At 44.8% G+C, this 25,776-nt stretch overlaps 1 protein-coding gene across 1 annotated transcript in view; it reads right to left on the bottom strand.

Annotated features, from left to right (window-relative positions):
* The window catches only part of LOC139368776 (cadherin-4-like), a 544,653-nt gene that overhangs the window by 161,100 nt on the left and 357,777 nt on the right, over positions 1-25,776 (bottom strand). Inside the window, exon 4 of the mRNA XM_071108107.1 lies at positions 6,468-6,688. Coding sequence (XP_070964208.1) covers positions 6,468-6,688 — 221 coding nt within the window. The remainder of the gene's footprint in view (positions 1-6,467; positions 6,689-25,776) is intronic.

Below are 25,776 nucleotides of genomic sequence, written 5' to 3'. Positions count from 1 at the left end.
AATCTGACTTTTTGAATACTTTATCCCCCAGCTATCTGTATCCCCTCACCTATAAGACCACAAGACTGACCAGTTCATCTGTATCCCCTCACCTATAAGACCACAAGAGTGACCAGTTCATCTGTATCCCCTCACCTATAAGACCACAATAGTGACCAGTTCATCTGTATCCCCTCACCTATAAGACCACAGAGTGACCAGTTCATCTGTATCCCCTCACCTATAAGACCACAGAGTGACCAGTTATCTGTATCCCCTCACTTATAAGACCACAGAGTGACCAGTTCATCTGTATCCCCTCACCTATAAGACCACAGAGTGACCAGTTCATCTGTATCCCCTCACCTATAAGACCACAGAGTGACCAGCTATCTGTATCCCCTCACCTATAAGACCACAGAGTGACCAGCTATCTGTATCCCCTCATCTATAAGACCACAGAGTGACCAGTTCATCTGTATCCCCTCACCTATAAGACCACAGAGTGGCCAGTTCATCTGTATCCCCTCACCTATAAGACCACAGAGTGACCAGCTATCTGTATCCCCTCACCTATAAGACCACAGAGTGACCAGTTCATCTGTATCCCCTCACCTATAAGACCACAAGAGTGACCAGTTCATCTGTATCCCCTCACCTATAAGACCACAGAGTGACCAGTTCATCTGTATCCCCTCACCTATAAGACCACAAGAGTGACCAGTACATCTGTATCCCCTCACCTATAAGACCACAGAGTGACCAGCTATCTGTATCCCCTCACCTATAAGACCACAGAGTGACCAGTTCATCTGTATCCCCTCACCTATAAGACCACAAGAGTGACCAGTACATCTGTATCCCCTCACCTATAAGACCACAGAGTGACCAGCTATCTGTATCCCCTCACCTATAAGACCACAGAGTGACCAGTTCATCTGTATCCCCTCACCTATAAGACCACAGAGTGACCAGTTCATCTGTATCCCCTCACCTATAAGACCACAGAGTGACCAGTTCATCTGTATCCCCTCACCTATAAGACCACAAGAGTGACCAGTACATCTGTATCCCCTCACCTATAAGACCAGAGTGACCAGCTATCTGTATCCCCTCACCTATAAGACCAGAGTGACCTGTTCATCTGTATCCCCTCACCTATAAGACCACAGAGTGACCTGTTCATCTGTATCCCCTCACCTATAAGACCACAGAGTGACCAGTTCATCTGACACCCTTATTGATAATATTTTTACTAATTATTTGAATAATATGGCTAATGTTATAATGACATTTCTGACCACTTTCCAATTTTCCACTTCTCTTTGGCAGCTGGAAAGGAACAGATGGGAATGATTAGTACTATTAAGGGTAGAATATTTAACAAAAGTAATCGTGAGTGCTTTAAGATGTTGATTGATGATATTTCATGGGAATTTATTTATAATCAAGCCGATGTGGAGTCTGCTTACCAGACTTTTCTCACATCTTTCAATTCTGTATTTCAGCACTGCTTTCCCAAAGTAAGAGAGCAGCAAATGGGTCCTGGAAACCTTGCATTACAACCGGTCTCAAAAAATAACCTTTCTCAAAAAGTATAAGAACAAATTTACTCATCTACTTAGGATATCCCCAAAACTATATTTTACTAACAAATTCCAAGAATCCTTAAATAATATAAAGTTAACTTGGAAAATCATTAATCAACTGTTGAATAAGAAAAAGTAATCTACAACTATACCATCTCAATGCATTGTTGGAAATAAGACCTATAGTGATCCTGATGGAATTTCATGTGAATTTAATAAAGTTTTTGTGAATGTGGGTTCTTCTCTGTCAAAGAAAATAGAGAAAACGAATGAAATCCCTTGGATTGATCCCTTCCCTTGGAAATCCCTTCCCTTCTCTGCTTCAGTTTGATACTCCTGGTGTAATGGATGTGGTGAAGGTAAATGGTAACTTAAATATATCAGCAGCACGTCATGATGAGAATAGTACTTCTTCGGTAAAATCAGTGTCTTCCTCGATTACTGAGCCTCTAATAAACATATTCACCAAATCAATGCAAACTGGTGTTGTTATTGATATTGGTATTCCTAAAGATTTGAAAATTGCCAAGTTATCCCCTTCTATAAATCTGGGCATCCCAGATCGTTTACAAACTTTCGCCCAATATCTGTACTATCATGTTTTTCTGAAATCCTAGAAAAATGTATATATAAGAGAATGTTGAAACATTTAAATCAACACTGTATTCTATATGAGCAACAATACATTTGCAAGACTAGCCACCTCCTCTAATTACCTGGCTCCATCTGCACCTTTGTTTAAGAAACTTACTATCAAGACAACAAGGTGACATAGCATATATGTGGTATGAAAAACTGATTGTTCACCCTCCCCCATGGAGATAGGAGGAGCGACAGACACAAGTAATTCCATCCCACACACACACACTGACTGAGTATCTCTCTCTCAGATTCCAACTGCTGATTCATGTTTGGACATTTAAATACTGTAAATCTACCAAAGAAAGGTCTGTTAATTGCTCCCTTAAATATATTCAGTTTAAGGAACAAAATTCCTAAAATATGCTGTCTAGTGCATTCAAAGAATATTCATGTATTGGCAAAATCTCACTTGGACTCTTCTTTTGAGGATGCTGAGATCTCTATACATGGATATAATTTGTTCAGGAGGGACAGAAATAGAGATATGGTGGTGGAGTTGCAGTTTAAATCCAGAACAATATTCCAGCAACATAACGTAAGGACTTAATGGGGTGGCAGGTAACCTATTGGTTAGAGAGTTGGACGAGTAACCGAAAGGCTAAAAGATCAAATCCCTGAGCTGACAAGGTAAAAATCTGTCGTTCTGCCACTGAACAAGGCAGTTAACCAACTGTTCCTAGGCCATCATTGAAAATAAGAATTTGTTCTTAACTGACTTGCCTAGTTAAATAAAGGTAACAAATAAATGTTGAGCGCTATAGGTGCATTTACACATTTTACACCTATACTAGTTGGTTGCTGCTATAGGCCACTGAGATGATGATGTGAAGTCGGAAGTTTACATACACTTTAGCCAAATACATTCAAACTCAGTTTTTCACAATTCCTGACATTTAATCCAAGTACAAATTCCATGTCTTAGGTCAGTTAGGATCACCACTTACTTATTTTAAAAATGTGAAATGTCAGAATAATAGTAGAGAGAATGACTTATTTTAGATTCATTTCTTTCATCACATTCCCAGTGGGTCAGAAGTTTACATACACTCAATTAGTATTTGGTAGCTTTGCCTTTAAATTCTTTACCTTGGGTCAAACATTTTGGGTAACCTTCCACAAGCTTCCCACAATAAGTTGGGTGAATTTTGGCCCATTCCTCCTGACAGAGCTGGTGGAACTGACTCAGGTTTGTAGTCCTCCTTGGTCACTTTTTCAGTTCTGCCCGCACATTTTCTATGGGATTGAGGTCAGGGCTTTGTGATGGCCACTCCAATACCTTGACTTTATTGTGCTTAAGCCATTTCGCCACAACTTTGGAAATATGCTTGGGGTCATTGTCAATTTGGAAGACCCATTTGCGACCAAGCTTTAACTTCCTGACTGATGTCTTGAGATGTTGCTTAAATATATCCACATCATTTTCCTGCCTCATGATGCCATCTATTTTGTGAAGTGCACCAGTCCCTCCTGCAGCAAAGCACCCCCACAACATGATGCTGCCACCCCCGCGCTTCACAGTTGGCATGTTCTTTGGCTTGCAAGCCACCCCCTTTTTCCTCCAAACATAACGATGGTCATTATGGCCAAACAGTTCTATTTTTGTTTCATCAGACCAGAGGGCATTTCTCCAAAAATTACGATCTTTGTCCCCATGTGCAGTTGCAAACCGTAGTCTGGCTTTTTTATGGCAGTTTTGGAGCAGTGGCTTCTTCCTTTATGAGCGGCCTTTCAGATTATGTCAATATAGGACTCGTTTTACTGTGAATATAGATACTTTTGTACCTGTTTCCTTCAGCATCTTCACAAGGTCCTTTGCTGTTGTTCTCGGATTGATTTGCACTTTTCGCACCAAAGTGCGTTCATCTCTAGGAGACAGAACGCGTCTCCTTCCTGAGCGGTATGACGGCTGCGTGATCTCATGGTGTTTATACTTGCGTGCTATTGTTTGTACAGATGAACGTGGTACCTTCAGGCGTTTGGAAATTGCTCCCAAGGATTAACCAGATTTTTATTCTGAGGTCTTGGCTGATTTCTTTTGATTTTCCCATAATGTCAAGCAAAGAGGCACTGAGTTTGAAGGTAGGCTTTGAAATACATCCACAGGTACACCTCCAATTGACTCAAATGGTGTCAATTATCTTATCAGAAGCTTCTAAAGCCATGACATCATGTTCTGGAATTTTCCAAGCTGCTTAAAGGCACAGTCAACTTAGTGTATGTAAACTTCTGACCCACTGAAATTGTAATACAGTGAATTATAAGTGCAAGAATCTGTCTTTATACAGTTATTAGAAAAATGACTTGTGTCATGCACAAAGCAGATGTCCTAACTGACTTGCCAAAACTATAGTTTGTTATTAAGGAGACATTTGTGGAGTGGTTGAAAAACAAGTTTTAATGACTCCAACCTGAAGGGAATGTACACTTCCGACTTCAACTGTATTTAAATAAGCTATTTCTGTTTTTATATATACATTTGAACATTTTCTAAAAATCTATTTTCACTTTGTCATCATGGGGTATAGTGTCTAGATTGATTAAGGAAAAATGTATTTAATCAATTTTAGAATAAGGCTGTAACATAACAAAATGTGGAAAGAGGGAAGGGGTCTGAATACTTTATGAATTCACTGTATACACTCTTTTAAAAAAAGGGTTCCAAAAGTGTTCTAAAATGGTTCCTCAGCTGTCCTTATAGGATAAACGTTTTTGGCTCCAGGCAGAACCCCGTTCTAGGTACAACCCTTTTGGCTTCAATGTAGAACCCTCTGTGGAAACACATTCACACACTGGACAGACAGGCACAAATGCAAACAAAAACACACTATACACAACACCCATTATTTCAGTCTTAACAATGTATCACACATGTCCCCTTGACCCAGGAACACACATCCCTGACACCCAACAGATTCTTCCCTGAGGAGACTAAATCCCACAAGTCATTGCACATCTCCTGTCTGTGTTCCCCAGGCTCTATTTTAACAAACCTAACACAATGATCAATCCAAATGCTGGTAGTTGCGCTATAGGTGTCCGGGGGGGGGGCTGCTTGCTGGCCAACTTGCTCCATGGCTAAATATGTGGTTGCTTCAAGTTGTGTACACTACCGGTCAGATGTTTTAGAACACCTACTCATTCAACGGTTTTTCTTTATTTTTACTATTTTCTACATTGTAGAATAATAGTGAAGACATCAAAATTATGAAATAACACACATGGAATCATGTAGTAACCAAAAAAGTGTTAAACAAATCAAAATATCTGTTATATTTGAGATTCTTCAAATAGCCACCCTTTGCCTTAATGACAGCTTTGCACACACATGGCATTCTCTCAACCAGCTTCACCTGGAATGCTTTTCCAACAGTCTTGAAGGAGTTCCCACATATGCTGAGCACTTGTTGGCTGCTTTTCCTTCACTCTGCGGTCCAGATCATCCCAAACCATCTCAACTGGGTTGAGGTCGGGTGATTGTAGAAGCCAGGTCATCTGAAGCAGCACTCCAGCACTCTCCTTCTTGGTCAAATAGCCCTTACACAGCCTGGAGGTGTTTTGGGTCATTGTCCTGTTGAAAAACAACTGATAGTCCCACTAAGCGCAAACCAGATGGGATGGCGTATCGCTGCTGAATGCTGTGGTAGCAATGCGGGTTAAGTGTGCCTTGAATTCTAAATAAATCATTGACAGTGTCACCAGTAAAGCACCATCACACCTCCTCCTCCATGCTTCACGGTGGGAACGATAGATGCAGAGATCATCCGTTCACAAAGACACAGCGGTTGGAACCAAAAATTGCAAATTTGGACTCCATCGGTCTAATGTCCATTTCTCGTGTTTCTTGGCCCAAGCAAGTCTCTTCTTATTTTTGGTGTCCCTTAGTAGTGGTTTCTTTGCAGCAATTCGACCATGAAGGCCTGATTCACCCAGTCTCCTCTGAACAGTTGATGTTGAGAATGCCTTCAAGGTGACTACCTCATTCCAGGTGACTATGCTGGTTGAGAGAATGCTAAGTGTGCAAAGTTGTCATCAAGGCAAAGGGTGGCTACTTATAAATATATTTTGATTTGATTAACACTTTTTTGGTTACTACAGGATTCCATATGTGTTATTTCATAGTTTTGAATATAGTATAATATAGAAAATAGTAAAAAATTGTTTAAAAAATAGTAAAAATAAAGAAAAACCTTGGAATGAGTAGGCGTGTCCAAACTTTTGACTGGCACTGTACATCTATGAACAGAGTGATTCTCATACCTGATTGCTTGGTGGTGAGGGAGTGGGTTGCCCCATCAGGGCCAGTTTGACCGTGGTCTCCCACACGTGTGGACCGCTGGCAGTGACCGTGAACTGGACCGGTGCGGTCAGGCTGGTCACCTCTCTCTGGGCGTAGATGGACCCGTCAGCGCCAATGCTGAACCTGGGGTCACTGCTCTGAAAGACCACCCCCTCATTCGCCATACAGTCATCAAAACTCACTGGAGAGAGAGAGAGAGAGAGAGAGAGAGAGAGAGGGGGGGAGGGGGGGAAGAGAGATACGTTTTGACTGGAACATATTCTTAATACTACTAATACATGGTCCGCATTATCATATGTGAATGATTATTCATTCATGGCCGTGGATACCATGCTTATTCACTAAAAAGGTATGAATACAGCAGTGTGAAATTTTGCACTGAGCTGTTTGATGTTGTCTCCCCTCCCCTCCATACATCCTCATCTCTCCCCCCTGCCTGCCTGTCTTTCTGTGGACTTAACCCAGACATTATGTTTGGAGAAATAGCAATGATAATTTCACAACTTTCCTTAAGGAACAGGGTAGAAATGAGTTGTGCTTCACGTTAACATCTCAACCTCTGTTGGAGAGTGAAGAATAGGCTTATATACTGTACAGCACATATAGACTTACAGTATAGATTAGAATGCATAGTATTTGGTCAAAACACAAAACTCTGATACAAATATGACAAGTTAATGGACAGTGTAAGAACTTGGACGCTTGGCCACAAATAAACACACCAACCTGGATACAACCCTTAGCCGTGGTATATTGGCCATATAGCGCAAACACAGTGGTGCCTTATTGCTATTATAAACTGGTTACCAATGTAATTAGAGCAGTAAAAATACATGTTTCGTTATACCCGTGGTATACGGTCTGATATATATATATATATATATATATATATATATATACAGTGCCTTGCGAAAGTATTCAGCCCCCTTGAACTTTGCGACCTTTTGCCACATTTCAGGCTTCAAACATAAAGATATAAAACTGTATTTTTTGTGAAGAATCAACAACAAGTGGGACACAATCATGAAGTGGAACGACATTTATTGGATATTTCAAACTTTTTTAACAAATCAAAAACTGAAAAATTGGGCGTGCAAAATTATTCAGCCCCCTTAAGTTAATACTTTGTAGCGCCACCTTTTGCTGCGATTACAGCTGTAAGTCGTTTGGGGTATGTCTCTATCAGTTTTGCACATCGAGAGACTGACATTTTTTCCCATTCCTCCTTGCAAAACAGCTCGAGCTCAGTGAGGTTGGATGGAGAGCATTTGTGAACAGCAGTTTTCAGTTCTTTCCACAGATTCTCGATTGGATTCAGGTCTGGACTTTGACTTGGCCATTCTAACACCTGGATATGTTTATTTTTGAACCATTCCATTGTAGATTTTGCTTTATGTTTTGGATCATTGTCTTGTTGGAAGACAAATCTCCGTCCCAGTCTCAGGTCTTTTGCAGACTCCATCAGGTTTTCTTCCAGAATGGTCCTGTATTTGGCTCCATCCATCTTCCCATCAATTTTAACCATCTTCCCTGTCCCTGCTGAAGAAAAGCAGGCCCAAACCATGATGCTGCCACCACCTTGTTTGACAGTGGGGATGGTGTGTTCAGGGTGTTGCTTTTACGCCAAACATAACGTTTTGCATTGTTGCCAAAAAGTTCAATTATGGTTTCATCTGACCAGAGCACCTTCTTCCACATGTTTGGTGTGTCTCCCAAGTGGCTTGTGGCAAACTTTAAACGACACTTTTTATGGATATCTTTAAGAAATGGCTTTCTTCTTGCCACTCTTCCATAAAGGCCAGATTTGTGAAATATACGACTGATTGTTGTCCTATGGACAGAGTCTCCCACCTCAGCTGTAGATCTCTGCAGTTCATCCAGAGTGATCATGGGCCTCTTGGCTGCATCTCTGATCAGTCTTCTCCTTGTATGAGCTGAAAGTTTAGAGGGACGGCCAGGTCTTGGTAGATTTGCAGTTGTCTGATACTCCTTCCATTTCAATATTATCGCTTGCACAGTGCTCCTTGGGATGTTTAAAGCTTGGGAAATCTTTTTGTATCCAAATCCGGCTTTAAACTTCTTCACAACAGTATCTCGGACCTGCCTGGTGTGTTCCTTGTTCTTCATGATGCTCTCTGCGCTTTTAACGGACCTCTGAGACTATCACAGTGCAGGTGCATTTATACGGAGACTTGATTACACACAGGTGGATTGTATTTATCATCATTAGTCATTTAGGTCAACATTGGATCATTCAGAGATCCTCACTGAACTTCTGGAGAGAGTTTGCTGCACTGAAAGTAAAGGGGCTGAATAATTTTGCACGCCCAATTTTTCAGGTTTTGATTTGTTAAAAAAGTTTGAAATATCCAATAAATGTCGTTCCACTTCATGATTGTGTCCCACTTGTTGTTGATTCTTCACAAAAAACTACAGTTTTATATCTTTATGTTTGAAGCCTGAAATGTGGCAAAAGGTCGCAGAGTTCAAGGGGGCCGAATACTTTCGCAAGGCACTGTATATATATATATATATATATATATATATATATATAGAGAGAGAGAGAGAGAGAGAGAGAGAGAGAGAGAGTCTATATCCAGTTTCACTAATTACACACAATCATTAAAAAGAGGCAGTGGAACAGCTTATTAGACAGAAGCAGAGATTGAATGAAACTCGAAACCCAACTATGTGTCTGAACCTCCCGACTCCACAACTGACTGAACACACTATTGACTCCAACCACAGGCTAATATGCAGCAAATTAGCATGAAATTGAGAAAGTGTCCTTATCCTTCACCTCCCTGAAAAACTAAACAATTGAGGGAGGAGGGAGGGGACGAGATTCAGTTACTCCACATAACATAATGTAGACATCAATTTAAAGAAGAAGAATGCCTCGTCATAAAGACAACATATTGTCTTGCAAATGAATTTGTTATTATCTTCATGGGTTCTATTATGGGTTCATTATTCTGTGACCAAACACTTTCCTACCAGCTACAGACCCCTGGAAGAACCAGACTGTTGTTCTCTGTCTTCGGCCCACCACCAACACAACCACGCCCATCTCCAAGCCCAGGGACCAGGGCAGTCAACTTACACTGAGTGTACAAAACATCAGGAACATCTTCCTAATATTGAGTTGCACCACCTCTCACCTCTCCCTTCCTATTTTGCACTCAGAGCAGCCTCAATTCTTTGAGGCATGGACTCTACAAGGTGTCTAAAGCATTCCACAGGGATGCTGGCCCATGTTGACTCCAATGCTTCCCACAGTTATGAAGTTGGCTGGATGTCCTTTGGGTGGTGGACAATTCTTGATACACACAGGAAACTGTTGAGCATTAAAAAAACAGCATCATTGCAGTTCTTGACACAAACCGGTGCGCCTGGCACCAACTACCATACCCTGTTCAAAGGCACCCTCTGAATGGCACACATGCACAATCCATGTCTCAATTGTCTCAGGGCTGAAAAATCCTTCTTTAACCTGTCTCCTCCCGTTCATCTACACTGATTGAAGTGGATTGTGTCATTAATAAGGGATCATAGCTTTCACCTGGATTCATCTGGTCAGTCTATAATGGAAAGAGTAGATTTTCTTAATGTTTTGTACACTCAGAGTATGTCTCGCTCTGTCTCTCTACCTCCCTCTTTTCTCTTTCTCGGTTCTCTCTCGCTCTCCCTCCCTCCTTCCCATGGATTACAGTGTCTAGACAGCATCTTGAGAGAGAAACCTTGGGCTGAAGAATGTAACTCACCAGTCTGTTCACTCACCAGATTTCCATCCCACAGCCACCTCCACCACTACAACAACTGAACCAGGGCTCCATGTACAGTATAAACTATCTTTTAGTTCTAATGCTGTTACCTCTCCCTCCTCTGGGCCCAGTGGTGGTGATGTATATGTTATAACATCATTAACCCTCTCTCTGAAATTGAGCCCAGACAAAATATGACTCCGTCTTTGCCTGGCAACAGGTGTTGTCTAAGGACAGGCGCCCCAGTCTAGACTGTGGTGTAGGGGAACTGAAGAGGGTACTGTAAATTACTAAGAGAGACAGGAAAAAACAGCGGTAGCCCTGTGCAGTATCAGTATATCAGGGGCCTCCCGGGTGGCGCAGTGGTCTAGGGCACTGCATCGCAGCGCTAGCTGTGCCACCAGAGACTCTGGGTTCGCGCCCAGGCTCTGTTGCAGCCGGCCATGACTGGGAAGTCCGTGGGGCGACGCACAATTGGCCTAGCGTCGTCCAGGTTAGGGAGGGCTTGGCCAGTAGGGATGTGGCGGGCCTGGGCGCAGTGCACGCCAACCAAGGTTGCCAGGTGCACGGTGTTTCCTCCAACACATTGGTGCGGCTGGCTTCTGGGTTGGATGCATGTGTTAAGAAGCAGTGCGGCTTGGTTGAGTTGTGTTTCGGAGGACGCGTGACTTTCAACCTTCGTCTCTCCTGAGCCCATACGGAAGTTGTAGCGATGAGACAAGATAGTAATTACTAACAATTGGACACACAATTGGGGAGGGCAAATATATATTTTTCACACATTCAACACATTCACTCTGCCTCTCTCTTCCCCTTTCTCCCAGTTCTTTATCTCTTTCTACCCTCCCTATCTCTCTTTCTTCTCTGTCTGTTTTCTATTCAGCATCTCCACTCTGGCAGAGAGTAGTTTTTGGACAAACAAACGCTACAGTTGGCAAACAACGCTGATACCGTTTGGAAAGCTGCCCGATTATATTAGTAAAGAGGAAGTTATATTCAAATTCAAAAATGTTTTATTGCAATGACAAGTGCCCATGTATTGATGCAACAGTCAAATATGTGCATATAAAGAGCAGCAGGTGGTCTCGCCCTCTCTCTCTTTTTTTCTCTCTCTCCATCTATCTTCCTCTCTCTCTATCCCCCTTTCTCTCTATCTCTCTCTGGGCACAGAGCCAGTGGTGCAGTAGTATTGCAGTTGTGGTTGGCAGCCTTATACAGAAGAACCACAGAGAAAGGGAGGGAGAGTTTAGCAATCTGATAGACTTGCATCAGGGGCCTGTGTGTTTGAGTGTAGGGGGGGCATTCCAGCCCTTTGGTGGACTGCATGGGGACTTAACTCAGACGTGCTAATAGGTAGGTGTGTATATAGCCTTTACCTGGTATACTAGCTCACCTTCACAGCCCTTATATCCACCCTAATACCTTCCCTGTGTTCCAATGCCAGATGCCTAAAAAACAAAGGAAAGAGGAAACTCTCTTTCCCTTCTTACCTACAATCTCCCTTCCTGCATTCTGGAGAGGCATGTGGAGGACCACCTCTGAACTGGCTGATCACACTTCGGTAGTACCTCTGTCATGAGCTTTGTTCGATTTGAGAGTTGTTTTTGCATTGGGTTTACATAGTGCATCTCTGTGTGTTCATAAGTCACAACATGGCCAAAGGAGAGCTGTATGAGAAGCTGTCTGCTGTCTGTGTCAAAACCAGCTGAACAAGCACCACTGCTGCCTGCCAATATCTCCTTTTTTCTCTGTGTGGAGCCTTTCTCTCTCTCCATCCCCAACTGAGGCAACCTCATTTGTTCCTTTGTCTCTCTCTCTTCAGTTGTATCTCTATGTGTGACAGAGGTAGAGTTTGTCAGTATGTGTGTGTGCCTGCGCCTGTGAGTGTGTTTGTGCGTGTGTTTGCCAGATTGTCTGTCTGTCCCGTGGTGACAAAAGCTAAACAAAAAGATTCTGCGACAACAACCAAAACAATCTACATGAGTGATAGGCCAAGTATCAAATTGGAATACCTAGAGGTACCTAGAGGCACCTATTGTTGGAACAATCAGAAATAAAAGAACACTACCAGCTCCAGTTCTTTGTCAGCAGCCCCTCAGCCCCCGATACATAGTGCACCACACACACACCCCTCCCTCATACACAAACACACACTTATACAAAACTCCAAAGAGTGCCACTTCTTAACGGTTATGTCGGGTCGATAGCAGAATGAGAGAGATTATAAAAATCTGCCCACAACAGCAGCACTGAAGCCCAATGGTCCACTTCACTGCTGCACATAAACAAGCCCTCTAAAGCTGGACGGTGCTCTGCATTGATCGGACAAAAAAGACCCAACTCCCACAGTGCCAAAGCAGCTAGCGCTCAATCGCTAAAACCGCTAACCCAGAAGGCAGAAACTCAGAGCAGTCACGGCAATAAACTGCTATGGCTACAGCTACGCTACAAATGTTCCATCCCCAGGGTTGAATCTATTTTATTCCTCCTCCAACAATATTCCATTGGAGAGAATAAAAGGAGAAGGTTGGGAAAGGTTTAAGGGGGTTGCTTCAGTGGACATGCAGGCAAATCAGAATAATGTGTGACGGAACCTCTCTCTCTCTCCCTCCCTCTCTCCCTCTCTTGCAGTGCATGCTGGGAGTTTTTTGAAGTGTGGTGTGGAGGGCTCTGTCCTAACTAACTTTCTTGATTATTTTCTTGGTCTTTTCTTTAAATTTTATTTTTCTATGGTGGAGGGTTAATGCAATATTTGTTTTAGCGATATCCACAGTTTTTTCAAAGTTAGGGTGGAAGAGGACAGAGTAACTTTCCTGGGGTTTGGAAGGTGTGGTGTGCGCGATGTCTTCTCAGTCTAGCGCGGAGGAGACACTGTCGATACAGCATGGATTCAGGTGTGTTCCTGAGAATGGAGTTAAGGTGGAGGAGGTTCTGCTCGCGGTCGGTGAACATGTAGGAGCTGAATTTATACATTCTGCTTCTAGAATGAACAAAGCTGTGGTTGTGTTCATGAAAAGGGCTAATTTGGTTGGTAGGCTAATTGCTAGCGGAATATTTGTAAGGGATGTATGTGTTGGTGACAATTTTACCTCTCTCTACCCCTTGACAAGAGTGGTAGTTGCAAATGTGCCTCTGTTTATTACGGATGATCAAATCCGGAAAGAGCAGAGTCAGTTTGGTAAGTTTGCTAGTGGTTTTCGTGTACTGTCGGCAGGTTTTCAGGCAGATGCCGTTAAACACATTGTTTCGGTGTTTATGTTTCTGAACAACAATGAGCAACAACTAAATGTGCATTTTAAAGTGAGGCACGGGGAGGGGCTCTATGCAGGGTTTGCCAGCACAGATAGTCTATGTGTTTTGAATGTGGGGATTTGGGGCATAAGAGCTTTGCGTGCCCACATAAAGCCCGTAGACAAGGAGGGTACAAGCGCCAGTGGGGGAAATCGAGGTCAAAGTGCAGGGGGTAAGGAGATGCAGACAGCAGAAGCTGGGCCTAGGGAAGGTGGTGTAGATGAGGCTGAGCCTAGTCAGGCTAGAGATGGTGGTGTAGATGAGGCTGGGCCTGGTCAGGCTAGAGATGGTGGGGTAGCTGAGGCTGGGTCTAGTCAGGCTATGGATGGTGGTGTAGCGGAGGCTGGGTCTAGTCAGGCTAGAGATGGTGGGGTAGCGGGGGTTGGGTCTAGTCAGGCTATGGATGGTGGGGTAGTGGAGGCTGGGTCTAGTCAGGCTATGGATGGTGGTGAAGCGGGGGCTGGGTCTAATCAGGCTAGAGATGGTGGGGTAGTGGAGACTGGGTCTAGTCAGGCTAGAGATGGTGGGGAAGCGGAGGCTGGGTGTAGTCAGGTTAGAGATGGTGGGGTAGCTGAGGATGGGCCTAGTCATGCCAGGGAAGGTGGTGTAGATGATGCTGGGTCAAGTCAGGTTATTCTAGTGGATGAGGAGAGTATAGTGGGGAAGTGTAAGAGATTAGGGGGGAGGAGGAGGGTGTCAAGCAGAAAAGGAAAAAGGCTGTGGACAAAGGTACCATGGAAATTTTGCCTGTTGCTGTGGGTGATCGCCTGACCAGAGAGAAAGGGCAGGTGGTCCGGGTGGGAGATAGAGATGAGAAGGAAAGGGAGTCTGAGGAATCGGATGAGGAGTTCTTTTTTTTAGACTCCTCTTCAATGGGCCCGGAGCTGACAGCCAGTCAAGCAGAGGGGTCTAAGTACACGTTGAGAGAATTGACAAGGTTCCTGAATGAGACTAATGTGAAAAAAATATATTGAGGCTTTTTCTTCTGATCCTAGAAAGTTTGTAAGATCAGTACAACATGCTATGAAAAATGAGGGGCATGGTGTCCTCTCACCCAGGAAACAGTTTAGGAAGTGGGTCACAACAGTGCGTAAAGGTTTACCTTCAGGCACTGTTTAGATGTATATTTTCTTTCTGACACTGGAGCTTTTTGAGCTTTGCTATTGGTCTCTTTCTCTGCTGGCATTTCTCCCACTTCTTATGGAGACTCTTTGGGTAGACTCGCTCAATATAAATGGCACCAGAATGCGGGAAAGTGGAGTGTGTTGGGTGAATATGTAAAACAAAAAACAGTACAGTACAGGTGTTGTTTCTGCAGGAGACGCATAGTGATGTGTTGAATGAAGTCGATTGGGGGCTCTGGTGGAAAGGGGCAAGTGTGTTGAGCCATGGGACAAATTTTAGTGCAGGAGTGGCAGTCCTTTTTGCACCGGGGCTGTCTGTAAAACCTCCTCAAAGGAGGTGTGTAAAGGTAGGCTACTTGTTGTTAAAGCAGAAATTAACAACATGGGATTTGTCTTTATAAATGTATATGTGCCTAACACAACGAGAGCGGGGGGGGGGTTCTATTTGGGAGCCTTAGACAGGAACTCTCATAGGTAGCGCCTGAGGAGACGCTGGTGGTCAGAGGGGAATGGAACTGTTCAATGGACTTTATGAAATAAAGAAATGGGGAAGAGCCTCATTCAGTGTCAGTGGGAGTGTTAAGGGACATCATTCATCAGTTCGACCCAGTGGATGTTTGGAGAATTAAACATCCAAACACAAGACAGTATACACAGGTTAAGTTTTTTGGGGCTAGGTTGAGTGCAGACCGACTTGATCGGTTTTACATGTCTAGGAATCGGAGCAATAGGCTGCTGGGCGCTACCATTCTCCCGGTGGGGTTTTCGGATCATCACATAACCATGGCTCGGCTGTCTATTTCACCAGGGCCCCGGAAGGCATCTTATTGGAAGTTCAATGTAAAGCTCTTACAAGATGTGGCTTTTTGTTCAGGTTTCCAGATCTTTTGGGAAAGGTGGGGGCAACGAAGAGAGGAGTATGAGTCTCTGAGTCAATGGTGGGATGGGGGGAAAGTCCAAATTCGGCTTTTCTGTCAACAGTACACAGCTCTCACATCCTCAGAGGCTAGGAGAGTATTGGGGGAACTAGAGCGTTGTATTAGTGAGATAGAGGTAGAGATGGTGGGGCAAGGCAATGTAGGCCTCCAGGCTAATTTAGCTGAATTACGTAGGGACCTGGGCAGTTTTTTCCAAGTTAAAGCAAAGAGAGCACTTGTAAGAGCTAGGTTCTCCATGCTCAATGAGATGGATGCTCCCAGCTCCTTCTTCTTTGGTTTGGAAAGACAGAGCAGTGAAGCCAAGGGTATGCATTGTCTACGGCTGTCTGATGGCCGGGTGACCTCTATGGTGGGTGAGATACGGGAGTGGACTGTGGAGTTTTATACTGAATTGTATAGGGCAGAAGTGTGTGATGCTATGTGTGCTCAAGTCTTGTTCACAGGACTCCCTAAGCTCTCTCTGGCACAGAGGGATGAAATGGACATTCCTCTGTTGTCCCATGAACTGGCAGAGGCCGAAACCCAGATGTCCCCCGGTCGTGCACCGGGGGTCGATGGACTCCCAGTGGAGTTTTATAAAACATTCTGGGGAATATTTGGACAGGACTTCTTTTGCGTGTTGCGTGAATGCGTCGGGGTAGAGTTGCAGATGAGCTTCGGTCGGACGGCTCTGACTCTCCTGCCCAAAAAAGGGGACTTGTGTGAACTTAAGAACTGGAGGCCTGTGGCATTACTCTGTACAGACTACAAGATATTTGCCAAGGTCCTCTCTAACAGACTGAAGTCCCATTTTGACTCGATAGTACATAAGGACCAAACATATTGTGTACCGGGACGCTCAATCACGGACAAGTTGTTCTTAATCAGGGACATGTTGGACTTGTTGAGAGGTTCTAATGTGAACTTTGAACTGGTCTCTTTAGATCAAGAGTGGACCATGTATTTTGATAGAGTGGACCATGAGTATCTGTTTAATGTGATGTTTGGGAAGAGTTTTTTGACCTGTGTGAAGCTGTTGTATGCTGGGGCGTCATGTGTGGTCAAGGTGGGAGGGGGGCTCAGTTGGCCAGTCTGGGTGAGACGGGGCATTAGACAAGGATGCCCTCTATCGGGGCAGTTATACACACTAGGCATTGAGCCTTTTTAAGGACTGCTACGCAGGAGACTGCAGGGAGTGTGCTGGCCAGCACTGGATGTGGTGACAGGCATAGCAGTGTCAGCATATGCATATGATGTTTCTGTGATAGTCAGGGATGATCAGGATATGCAGGCACTAGAGACCAGTCTGAAGGTGTACGAGGGAGCTTCATCAGCTTAGGTAAACTGGGGCAAGAGCAAAGCTCTGTTATGTGGGGCATGGGGGGATAGGGCTCCTCCTCTGCTTCCAGGGGGTTTGCAGTGGGGTTGTGAAGGGCTTAAAGTGTTGGGGGTGTACCTGGGCTCGGAGAAGTGGGTAAGAAATAACTGGAAGGGGCTGTAACAGGCAGTGGTGTCAAGACTGGCCAGGTGGAGGTGGCTCCTGTCCCAAGTGTCATATAGAGGGAGGGTGCTGTTAATTAACAACCTGGTGGCATCTTCCATGTGGCATAAACTGGCTGTCCTCAACCCTGCAGACCAGCAACGCAAGCTGGTGGACTTCTTCTGGTCAGGCCATCACTGGCTGAAGGCAGCAGTGTTGTACATGACCGTTCACAAAGGAGGACAGGGCCTGGTGGAACTGGAGAGCAGGATGGCTGCTTTCAGGCTAAAGGCGGTGCAGAGACTGCTGTACCATGCTGATGTTGGCTGGAGGGAGCCAGCATGTGCGCTGCTGAGGAGAGCTGGCGGATTAGGGTTGGACCGGCAGCTGTTCCTCATGAAGCTGGAGAGGCTGAGTACAGCAGGTCTCTCAGATCTTTACTCTGCAGTGCTGAGGGCCTGGCAGCTGCTAAGGCCCATACGAGAAGAGGGTGTGGAGCCTGGGCTATGGGTGTGGGAGGAGCCTATCTTCCACAACCCAGCCATCCCTTTGAGATCGGTTCAGTCGGCCACCCTGCAGAGGCAACTGATGGCAGGGGGTTTACAAAGGCTGGGTGACCTGAGACTGCTGGGAGAGGAGGGGTGGAAAACCCCGGAAGTCTTGGCACAACAAACAGGAATAACGTCTCTTAGATTGCTGGAGAGCTTCCTGGAGGAGGTCCAGGAGGCACTGTCTGAGCCGGTAAGGGGGATGTTTGAGCGGCCAAAGGGAGAGGGGCCACCAATGTTTCCACCACTGCAGGTGACTGCAGAGACTGGAGACTGGCAAGGGGGTCTGGAGGACTTGTTCGATTTTAACACTCCGAGCCTGGGGGAGTTTGAGAATGTGGGAGTTAAAGCCCTCTACAACCTCTGCGTTAAGGTTAGGAGCATTAGAAGCCTAACAGGAGTGAAGGCACATCAGTGGCAGGGGGTATGTGGGGCGGAGAGTATGGTGGGTTTTAGGTGGAGGGGGCTCTACAAACCCCCAGTACCAAAGAGGTCAGGGGACCTCCAGTGGAGGGTTCTACATGGAGCCCTGGCCACTAACAGCTGGTTGGCACGGGTTGAACCGGGAATTGGGCAGGGGTGTCTTTTCTGTAAAATGAAAGAAACAGTGATTCATGTGTTTTCTGTGTGCCTTTAATGTCTATGTTAGAATATCTGTGTGAGAGGTTGGGGGTGGTTTTTACTGTTGGGATGTTTATAATGGGATACAGGTATTCGAGTAAGGAGAAAGCCAATTGTGTTTTGTTGAATTTTCTGTTTGCTCAGGCAAAGTTAGCTATTTGGCTAACAAGGAAGAACAGGGTCAAAGGTGGGGGGTTAACAGACTCTTTACTATTGTTTAATGGGATGGTCTCTGCGTGCCTTAGGGTTGAGTTTGAGTTCTATACAATGAGTAGAGATGTTTGAGGAGATATGGTGTGTTGGTGTGCTGTCTGTATAGCTGGGAAAGATGTTTTGGATATACGGTTGTAGAAGTGGGTATTGTGATGTTGGTTTGTAAAGGCAATGCTACCAAATACTAATTGAGTGTATGTAAACTTCTAACCCACTGAGAATGTGTGTGTCTCTATCTCTCTCTCTGCATGCTGGGAGTGATTGGTGCATGCTGGGAATTGTTTGAGTGAAGGAGTGCGTGTGTTGTGGAGAGTTAGATATTCACAACTTTCTTTCGGTTTGCTATTTCTTGGTGGCATTTTTTGGTTTTCTTCTGTGCATGATTAAGGTTATTATTTTTGTTGTGGTATAATTAAGTATTTTGTTTTTTGTATCGAAATTACCCTGATTTTGGCGGGGATGGCAGCCCGAATGGGGATGCCGTCCCTGTCACTTCGGCACGGCTTTAGGTGTGTTACTGAAGCTACTGTCACGGTGGAGGAGTTTCTGGTCGCCGTAGGAGAGAAGGTAGGCTATGAGAATGTTGCTTATGCATCCCGGATGAATTAAGTGGTGGTGCTATTTCTTAAAGAAGAGTGTCTGGTTGATCGGATGGTTGAGCATGGTGTACTTCTTAAAGAAGAGTGTCTGGTTGATCGGATGGTTGAGCATGGCGTACTTCTTAAAGGAATGTTTATTCAAGTTACGCCGCTTTTTTCTCCATCAACAAGGGTAACGATTTCAAATGTACCACCGTTTATTCCAAATGAGCTATTGGAGCGCGAGTTATTGCGCTTTGGGAAGTTCGCCAGTTCAATTAAGGTTGTCCCGTTGGGTTGCAAACACCCGGCGTTGAAACAGGTAATGTCATTTCTGCAACAGGCATTTATGTTTTTTGGACTCACCGGAGCAGACTTTAGAGTTATCGTTTACAATCAAGTATGACAATAGACTGTATATGGTTTATGGTAGTACGGGTAGTCAACGGTGTTTTGAGTGCGAGGATGTTGGTCATAAGCGACATGCTTGCCCGAAAAGGGAGAAGGCCGAGGGAGGGGCGCAGGTGGCCATCATAACGTCTGGGCCCTCTGACGTAGGGAGAGGTGGACCGACAGCGGTAGAGCAGCCAAAAGCACCTGTTGCTGAGGAACAAGTTATCCGTGTTGAGGGCACGTAGTTGCAACTTGTATTAGAGGGAAATGTTATGCTACAGAAAAGTATTGTTGTAGAAGGTAAGGATGTATCTGAAGAGCCAGTTCCTCAGACTGGTGAGCAGGTGCCCAGTACGAGTGCTGGGGTAAAGGAGGGGGTTCATGTGGAGCTAGGCTCCCAGGTAGTGGAGGAGATACCCACTACGCGTAACGGGGTACAGGAGGGGGTTCATGTGGAGCTAGGCTCCCAGGTAGTGGAGGAGGTGCCAACTACGAATGCTGGGGTAAAGGAGGGGGTTCATGTGGAGCTAGGCTCCCAGGTAGTGGAGGAGATACCCACTACGAGTAACGGGGTACAGGAGGGGGTTCATGTTGAGCTAGGCTCCCAGGGAGTGGAGGAGATGCCCACTACGAGTGCTTGGGTTCATGTGGAGCTAGGCTCCCAGTTAGTGGAGGAGATCTCCACTATGAGTAGTGATGTTCAGGTGGGGCTAGTCTCCCAGGTAGTGGAGGAGATGCCTGGTACGAGTGATGAGGTGCATGTGGGGAGTGTTGAAAGGGATGTGGTAGAGGGGAGTCAGTTGTCTGTGGTCTCAGCTGAGGATCAGGAGAATGATATGGATATCTCTTTTGATATGACAGCTGCTGGTGAGGACTCAGTTTATGATCTAGAGGAGATAAATGGGTTTCTGGATCAGACTTTTGGGAAATCTGTCAAATTGGCAGATTATTTTGATGTTGATAAGTTTGTGAGGTCAGCTGTGATGTTACAGAAGACGGTGAGGTTAGACCAATTGAGTGAGAAGAAGCAGTTTCGCTTGAGGAAATGTATTACTGCTGTTGCAGCAGCAAAAGGTGGTGGGAAACGTAGTCAGGTTAAGAGAAGAAAAATAAATGATGATGATCATTCTTCATAGGGTGTCTTTTTTCTCGTTGGTTTCTCTGTGGTTTCTTCGGCTTTTCTTTTCTCTTTTCTATATGGAGGTACTAAGGGTAGGTTCTCTCAATATTAATGGGGGAAGGGACAGGAATAAGAGGGCTTGGGTATTAGAAGTAATAAAACAGAAAAGGCTTAATGTAGTTTTCCTACAGGAGACACATAGTGATGAGGAAAATGAGGTTGACTGGGGTATGTGGTGGGAGGGGCAGCATGTACTCAGCATGTACTAATTTCAGTGCTGGGGTGGCAATATAGTTTTCCTCAGGCTTAGGCGTGACTGTGGTATCTACAACAGAGATTGTCAAGGGTCGGGTTTTATTGGTCAAGGTGGATGTTATGGGGTTTTTTTTAATTTTTTTTATGTTTATGCTCCTAATGAGGGTACAGAGCGTATTGCTATATTTTATCAAATAAAGGAAACCTTAAGACAGTGTGATCAAGAGGTGTGTATGGTTTTAGGGGGTGACTGGAACTGTACAGTGGATTTTACTGTTGATCGCACCGCTGAAGAACCTCACCTGTGGTCAGCCACTTGCCTGTCTGGCCTATTAACTGAGTTTGAGCTTTCTGATGTGTGGAGAGTAAGGAATGCAAAAGTTAGGCAGTACACATGGCTAAAAATTAATGAAGGTCGTGTCAGTGCAGCAAGGTTAGACAGGTTGTATGTATCTGAGCAATACTGTAGTAGGGTTGGAAAGTGTGCCATTACTCCTGTGGGTTTCTCTGATCATCATATTGTTACTGTTGATATTCACTTGTCCTGTCCACGAAGGTCATCACCTTACTGGTATTTTAATGTTAAATTGTTACGTGATGTCATGTTTTGTGAAAGGTTTTTGTTGTTTTGGGAAAAATGGAGGGGTATAAAAGGGAATTTTGAGTCCTTGAGACAATGGTGGGAGGTTGGGAAGGCCCAAATACGAGTATTCTGTCAACAGTATACTGCTCTGTCTCAAATTGAAGTTAAAGAGACTATCAAGGCCCTTGAACAGGACATCAAATCTATTGAATTGAAGCTGCTCACTCAGAACGACCCTGGACTAGTCATGAACTTACAGGACAAGAGACATGAACTGAGGTCGTTTCTGCATGAAAGAGTGAAGGGTGCCTTGATTAGGACTCGTTTCGCTTCCCTCAAGGATATGAGGGACAGTCGACATTTCAACGTAAGCAGATGGTCTGCCTTCGTCTCCCTGATGGGAAGGTGACCACGAATTACATTGAAATGCGTCAACATGCCGTGGATTTCTACTCATCCCTCTATAAGGCAGAGGATTGTGACTCTCTGTGTACTGAACAGTTGTTACACGGTCTTCCTCAATTGGGACCTGAGCAGAGAGTTGCATTGGACGCTGACATTACACTTGCAAGAGCTGTCCACAGCAGTTATGCAGCTCTCAACAGGCCGAGCCCCTGGCATCGATGGTTTACCATCTGAGTTTTATAAGCACTTTTGGGGGTCTATTGGGGAGGATTTTAATGAAGTGGTGTGTGAATATTTTCATGAGGGTTCTCTTCCTGTATCCTGTCAACGTGCGGTGCCTTCACTGTTGCCAAAAAAGGGGGATTTGGCTCTCATAAAAAATTGGAGACCTGTTGCTTTGCTGTGCGCAGAATACAAACTTGTTTCTAAATGTCTCTCAAACAGGTTGAAAGAGTATCTGGGATTGTTGATCCACAAGGACCAGTCCTACTGTGTACCTGATCGCTCTATTGTTGACAATTTGTTTCTGATAAGCGATGTTTTAGACATTTGTAAACTGTCTGATGTAAATGTGGGTTTACTTTCGTTGGATCAGGAGAAGGCTTTTGATCGTGTGGACCACCAGTACTTGTTTAAAACAATGAAAGCCTTTGGGTTTGGGGATGTTTTTCTGTCTTGGATGAATTTATTGTATGCTGGGGCCTCGTGTATGGTGAAGGTGGGTGGTGGTTTGAGTTGCCCCTTCCCTGTCCAAAGGGGCATCAGGCAGGGATGCCCAATTTCAGGGCAGTTATATAGTCTGGCGATTGAACCAATGCTTTGTTTTTTAAGAGCGAAGCTTACTGGTTTCTCTGTGCCAGGTGTAATGAAGGGTCCCACAATAGCACTGTCTGCGTATACAGATGACGTGATAGTTTTTATTACAGGGGGTGAGGATGTTAAGGTTCTCTCAAAAACTTTAAAGGTGTATGAGGGGGCCTCCTCAGCTAGAGTCAATGCTTTGTTTTTTAAGAGCGAAGCTTACTGGTTTCTCTGTGCCAGGTGTAATGAAGGGTCCCACAATAGCACTGTCTGCGTATACAGATGACGTGATAGTTTTTATTACAGGGGGTGAGGATGTTAAGGTTCTCTCAAAAACTTTAAAGGTGTATGAGGGGGCCTCCTCAGCTAGAGTCAATTGGGGAAAGAATGAAGCGCTGTGCCCAGGTCAGCTTCAGACGGGGTCCGCTCCACGGTTACCAGGGGGGCAGAGATGGGATGAAGACTTTGGGGGGTTTTCTAGGCTCCGATGTCTTTCAGAAAAAGAACTGGGAGGGTGTAGCGGAGAAAGTGTGTGCCAGACTGTCAAGGTGGAAATGGGTGCTGCCCCAGCTGTCTTATAGAGGAAGGGTCCTGGTAGCTAATAATCTTGCTGCCTCTACCCTGTGGCACAGACTAATGATTTTGCAGCCACCAAAGGGTCTGATACAAGAGCTTCAGAGGACCCTTGTCAATTTCTTCTGGTCTGGACAACACTGGATTAAAGCTGCAGCCCTGTACCTGCCACTGCACGAGGGTGGGCAAGGCCTGGTGGACATTTCCTTTAGGATCATGGCTTTCCGGCTCCAAGCAGCCCAGAGATTGTTGTACAGAGACTGTTCTAGCTGGGTCGAAACAGCCTATATATTGATGAGGAGAGCGGGCTGTTTGGGCTTAGCCAAGCACCTTTTCCTCTTAAAGCTGGATGGGGGTGATTTGCCTGGCCTGACTCCATTTTATGAGTCTGTTATGCAGGCTTGGAGAGTCTTTGTCAAGTCCCGTAAGGCCTGCACAACACCAGGGATGTGGCTTTTTGAAGAGCCTCTTTTTCACAACACTGCCATCCAGTCCCGTGTTCTGGGATCAGCTAGCCTACGTTCATGCCTGTTAGGCGTGGGGTGTACCAAGCTGGGTCATCTGATGCGGAGCAGGAGCAGATCGTTGGAGGAGCTGGGAGAAAGAGCGGGGATAGGATCCTCTCGCCTACTGAGGAAGGTCGTCGCGGAGGTCTGCAACTCCTTGCCAGTGCTTCATCTGCAGTATGTGACTGACACTTCCAATTCTGATCGGTGGAAGGAGGGTCTGGATTATGTGTTCCCTGCACTGATTGTTGGTGCTGCGATGGGGGCATTTGAGGAGGACGTGGGGATGCTGCTTTCCTTCGATACCCCGGAGCTGGGGGAGTTCAAAGAGGTGGGAAAGAAGGCCATGTACAGAATATGTGTAAAGGTGTCCCATGCCTCTTCCCTGGAAGGGGTAAAATCGACGAGGTGGGCGGGTGTGCTTGGTCCAGGTGCCTCTCCAAAAGGCTGTTGGCGATCATTATACAAACTGCCTATTGATAAGATGACAGCTGACCTCCAATGGAGGATAATACATGGAGCTATAGCCACCAACATGCATCTGGTACACCTGGACCCTACTGTTGGGAAGGGGTGTCCATTCTGTGCCGAGTCTGAATCTCTGGCACATCTGTTTTTACTGTGTCCCAGGTTGGTCGGGATGATTGAACTGATCACTGATTGGTTCTCAACGTTGGGGGAGGTTTTCTCTTCACAACTGTATATATTTGGGCCAAAGTACAGGTTCAGTCAAAAGGGTGTAGTTGTCTTAGGGGCAGCAAAATTAGCGATATGGAAGACCCGATAGAACAGTATTCGGGGACAGGGGTCTGTGGATGTGGTGGGAATGCTGGAGGGAATGTTGGCAGTGAGACTAAGGGTTGAGTTTGCCTATTATAAACTGGGCCCCCAGACCCAATAAAGATTATTTAAAACTCAAAAATCTCTCCTCTCTCTCTATATATATGGCATGGGAAACATATGTTTACATTCCCAAAGCAAGTGAAATAGATAATAAACAAAAGTGAAATAAACAATATAAAATGAACAGTAAACATTATGCTCACAAAGGTTCATAAGGAATAGAGACATTTCAAGTGTAATGTTATGGCTATATACAGTGTTGCAACGATGTGCAAATAGTGAAAGTACAAAAGGGAAAATAAATAAACATAAATATGGGTTGTATTTACAATGGTGTTTTTTCTTCGCTGGTTGCCCTTTTCTTGTGGCAACAGGTCACAAATCTTGCTGCTGTGATGGCACACTGTGGAATTTCACCCAGTAGATATGGGAGTTTATCAAAATTGGATTTGTTTTCAAATTCTTTGTGGGTCTGCGTAATCTGAGGGAAATTAGTGTCTCTAATATGCTCATACATTTGGCAGAAGGTCAGGAAGTGCAGCTCAGTTTCCACCTCATTTTGTGGGAAATGTACACATAGCCTGACTTCTCTTGATAGCCAGGTCTGCCTACGGCGGCCTCTCTCAATAGCAAGGCCATGCTCACTGAGTCTGTACAAAGCTTTCTTTAATTTTGGGTCAGTCACAGTGGTCAGGTGTTCTGTCACTGTGTACTCTATGTTTAGGTCCAAATAGCATTCTAGTTTGCTCAGTTTTATTTTATAATTCTTTCCAATGTGTCAAGTAATGATCTTTTTGTTTTCTCATGATTTGGTTTGGTCTAATTGTGTTGCTGTCCTGGCGCTCCATGGGTTCTGTTGTGTTTGTGAACAAAGCCCCAGGACCAGCTTGCTTAGGGGACTCTTCTCCAGGTTAATCTCTCTGTAGGTGATGGCTTTGTTATGAAAGGATTGGGAATCACTTCCTTTTAGGAGGTTGCAGAACTTAACATCTCTTTTCTGGATTTTGATAATCAGCGGGTATCGGACTAATTCTGCTCTGCATGCATTATTTGGTGTTTTACGTTGTACATTGAGGATATTTTTGCATAAATCTTCTTGCAGTCTCAATTTGGTGTTTGTCCCATTTTGTGCTCTAAGGTGTCCAGATGGAATTTGTATTTGTGGTCCTGGTAACTGGATGCTTTTTGGAACCCCATTATTTTTGTCTTACTGCGATTTACTGTCAGGACCCAGGTCTGACAGAATCTGTGCAG

Source organism: Oncorhynchus clarkii, chromosome 16 (genome assembly GCF_045791955.1).
Source record: "Oncorhynchus clarkii lewisi isolate Uvic-CL-2024 chromosome 16, UVic_Ocla_1.0, whole genome shotgun sequence".
Classification (NCBI taxonomy): Eukaryota; Metazoa; Chordata; class Actinopteri; order Salmoniformes; family Salmonidae; genus Oncorhynchus; species Oncorhynchus clarkii.
The sequence above is the reverse complement of the archived record's forward strand: the minus strand, read 5'-3'. Positions and strand labels throughout refer to the sequence as shown.